We start from the raw sequence: 2,934 nt of genomic DNA, 5'->3' as shown, positions 1-2,934 counted from the left end.
CCAACACGGGGCGATCCCTAGGAGAGGTGGGAAGGAGGGAAAGCTGGAGAGCAGCCCGATTGCAGGAGCAGGTAGCCAAGCAGCCTGGTGTTTCCTCAGCTTCCAGGAGCGGATTTTTTTAAAGCAATCTTTCTTCTGACAGGGAACATAACACACACAAAGCTCTCACGAGACATTTAACACTGCCAGAACCCCCCGCAGCCCCCTCACCCTCCAAATATTTTTTCACCAGAATCCCTTCCAACAGCCTTATTTAAGGCCATAAAGTTCATTCCTACTTTTTCTTGCACGCACGGGATGAGCTTGTCCTTGCCCACCCTCAAACAAAATGAAAGGAAGGGGGGAAAAAGAAAATCTATTTCAAAGAGATTCTTTATTTAAACACCTGCATTTTTTTTTTCTCTTTTTTTTTTTTTTTGGAAGTCTTCAACACAGGCACGCACACACCCACAGACAAACGGGATACAAACAACTTTGGCATTATAACTTTTGAATATTCGTTACAAAACTATTTCTCATTTATTTTTTTTTCTTTAAAAAAAGTATCTCAAATAAAGGCATTTTAAAGGAGTAAAAATACAAGTCGAGATCCCAACCTCTGATAATAATAAATAGCACGTTCATAGCGAGGTCCTTTTTTTTTCTTTTTTTCCTTTTTTTCCTTTCTGGTTAAATCTGCTTTTTAAAAAAAAAAAATCAAAAAAAAAAAAACCCCAAACATAACAGGGGCTCCATACAACGGAGCCAACGAGAAGAGTTTGTTTGTTTGTTTTTTTGAGAGAGGGGGAAATAGTTTTAGGGAAGTCACCAGGGTCTCCAGACGGATTCACTGCGCTCTCCGATGGGACTCCCAGCCTGGGACGCTGGACCGATGCTGCCCCCAAATGATGTCAAGCCCTGCACGGGGGACGCCGAGGGGGTGGCACCGGCATTCCCGGAGCCGCTGCCCGCGGACACCGGCACGTTGGCGTTGGCATAGAGGGGAATAACCGGTCCGGAGCTGGGAGGAAAAGCCGGATTCGGGATGAGGAAAGCAAACTGGCCGTCGGTGGCTGGGACGAGCTGGAAGCCCCCGTAGACCTTGGGGGACAGGGCTTCGGCGGGGTTGAGCTTGCAGGGCACGGGCACGGCTCCAGCTGCGGCGGGAGGCAGCTGGACGTGCAGGGGCTGCTGTGCCAGATGTGCGGGCTGCGCGGCGGGCGGGGGCGGCGGCGGGGGCGGCGGGTAGTTCATGGCCACGATCTGGCCCAGGCACGCCGAGAGGTGGCTGAGCAGGCGGGTGCGCACGTCGGTGTTCACCCCTTCGCAGGTGGACAGGAACCGGGTCACCTCGTTCATGCACTCGTTGAATCCGGCCCGGTACTTGCCGAGGACGGTGGGGTCGGCGCTGAGCGCGGCTGGGAGGGGGTGGCAGGTCAGTGGAAGGTCCGGAGCACCGGTCTCGGTACCCTGGAGCCCGGTGCCCTGTCCCCAGTGCCCGGTCATGTGTCCCCTAGCGTGGAGCCCGGTTCCCGGTCCTCTGCCCTCAGCCCTCGATCCGGAGCTTCTTCCCTGATCCTCAGCCCTCGTTGTGGAGACTGATCTCCAGTCCTCGGTCCCCAGCGTTTGGTCTGGAGCCCCGTTCCCGGTCCTCTGACTCCGATCCGGAACCCCATCCCCGCTCCTCTGTCACCTGTCCCCTGTCCAGAATGCCATCCCCGCTCCTCTATCCCCAGCTCCTGGTGTGGAACCCGGTCCCTAGCTCTCTGTCCCCAGCTCCCGGTCCGGAGACCAGTTCCCAGTCCTGCGCTCCCAGATCCCGGTGTGGAACCCGGTCCCTAGAATCCTCTGTCCCCAGCTCCCATTCCGGAGCTGTACGCCCGGTTCCTAGTCCTGTGTCCCCAGTTCCCGGTGTGGAGCCCCATCCCCGGTCCTGTGTCCCCTGTCCCCGGTGCGGGGCAGGCACTCACCCGTCATCTGCGCCCGCTGCAGGTTCCGCAGGTGCTTGACGGTCATCTCCAGGATGTCCGCCTTCTCCAGCTTGGAGTGCCGGGAGCTCTGCGGGACGACAGCGGCTCCATCAGGGGCTGCCCGCAGCCGGACAGATCCCCGGCCCCGCATCCCCCCGCACCCTCAAGCCTTCACTTACATCCTTCTTCAGCGCGTCCAGGATGAGCGTCTTCAGCTGCCCCAGGCTCTCATTGATGCGCGCCCGGCGCCGCTTCTCCATGATGGGCTTGGACGACTGCACGGCGGGGGAGAGAAGAGCGCGCATCCATTGAGCGACCACCCCGCACAACCCCGCATCCCCCCGTCCCGCCTCACCCCATCACCGACCTCAGCACGGCCGCGGGCTTGCCGCCATCCAGCTCCGCCGCCAGCGTTGCTGCGCCCCGACCGGCACCCTCCTCCTCCTCCTCCTCCTCCTCCATTTACCTTCCGGTGCTCGCTGGCGCTCCGCGGCTTGTCCGGCGTGTGGCTGGCGCTGGCGGGCGCGCCCGCGATGGGCGAGGCGGTGGGTTTCTCCATGCCCGTGTCGGCGGGCATGGCTCGAGGGAGGCTGGGCGGCGGCGGGTGCGGGTCGCGGGCCGGGCGCGTGCGGCGGGTGCGGGGCCGGTTCCGTGCGCGGCGCCCGCCCCGCGCCCCCCGTTCTTATAGCGGCGGCGGCGGCGGCGGCCGCGGGGCCCGGCCCGTGCGAACCCGCGCCCGCGGCCGTTCCCACACTCGGCGCCGGCCAATCAGCGCCCGGCCCGCCGCGCCGCTCGCGCTCCCATTGGCCCGCCGCGCCCCGCGCCGCGCCCCGCCCACTCGCCCCCCGCGTCCCCGCCCTCCCGCTCGCTCCGCTGCCTCTCTCCCCACGTGGGCCGCCTCACACCACCCTCCCGCCACCCCGCCCCGTTTCCTCCCCCGCTAACCACCGCCTCCTCTTTCAGCGCGCCGCGCTGTCGCACACTG

The 2,934-nt window shown here is 62.4% G+C and overlaps 1 protein-coding gene across 2 annotated transcripts; it reads right to left on the bottom strand.

The window, feature by feature from the left end:
• Positions 1 to 354: 354 nt before the first annotated feature.
• On the bottom strand, positions 355 to 2,637 carry HES4 (hes family bHLH transcription factor 4). Of its 2 annotated transcripts, none has more exons than XM_050322230.1 (4): positions 2,317 to 2,637; positions 2,129 to 2,224; positions 1,950 to 2,037; positions 355 to 1,397 (listed from the first exon to the last, which is right to left on the bottom strand). In XM_050322230.1, the coding sequence occupies exons 1-4, from the start codon at positions 2,524 to 2,526 to the stop codon at positions 805 to 807; spliced, it is 987 nt and encodes a 328-aa protein (XP_050178187.1). In that variant the 5' UTR covers positions 2,527 to 2,637; the 3' UTR covers positions 355 to 804. The 2 variants fall into 2 exon arrangements, with proteins under 2 accessions (XP_050178187.1, XP_050178188.1); XM_050322231.1 differs by having other exon boundaries at positions 2,416 to 2,633.
• Between the last annotated feature and the right edge of the window lie 297 nt (positions 2,638 to 2,934).

Source organism: Myiozetetes cayanensis, unplaced genomic scaffold (genome assembly GCF_022539395.1).
Source record: "Myiozetetes cayanensis isolate MyiCay16 unplaced genomic scaffold, myiCay2020 scf28, whole genome shotgun sequence".
Classification (NCBI taxonomy): Eukaryota; Metazoa; Chordata; class Aves; order Passeriformes; family Tyrannidae; genus Myiozetetes; species Myiozetetes cayanensis.
This window is presented reverse-complemented; position numbering and strand designations above follow the sequence as displayed.

Excerpts from the sequence above, each read along its gene's own strand:
- HES4 (XM_050322230.1), bottom strand. The coding sequence starts at position 2,526 with ATGCCCGCCGACACGGGCATGGAGAAACCCACCGCCTCGCCCATCGCG. Across the intron at positions 2,225-2,316 it reads AAGCCCGCGGCCGTGCTGAG|TCGTCCAAGCCCATCATGGA; the intron begins GTCGGTGATGGG and ends CCCGCCGTGCAG. Across the intron at positions 1,398-1,949 it reads GCAGCGGGCGCAGATGACGG|CCGCGCTCAGCGCCGACCCC; the intron begins GTGAGTGCCTGC and ends ACCCCCTCCCAG.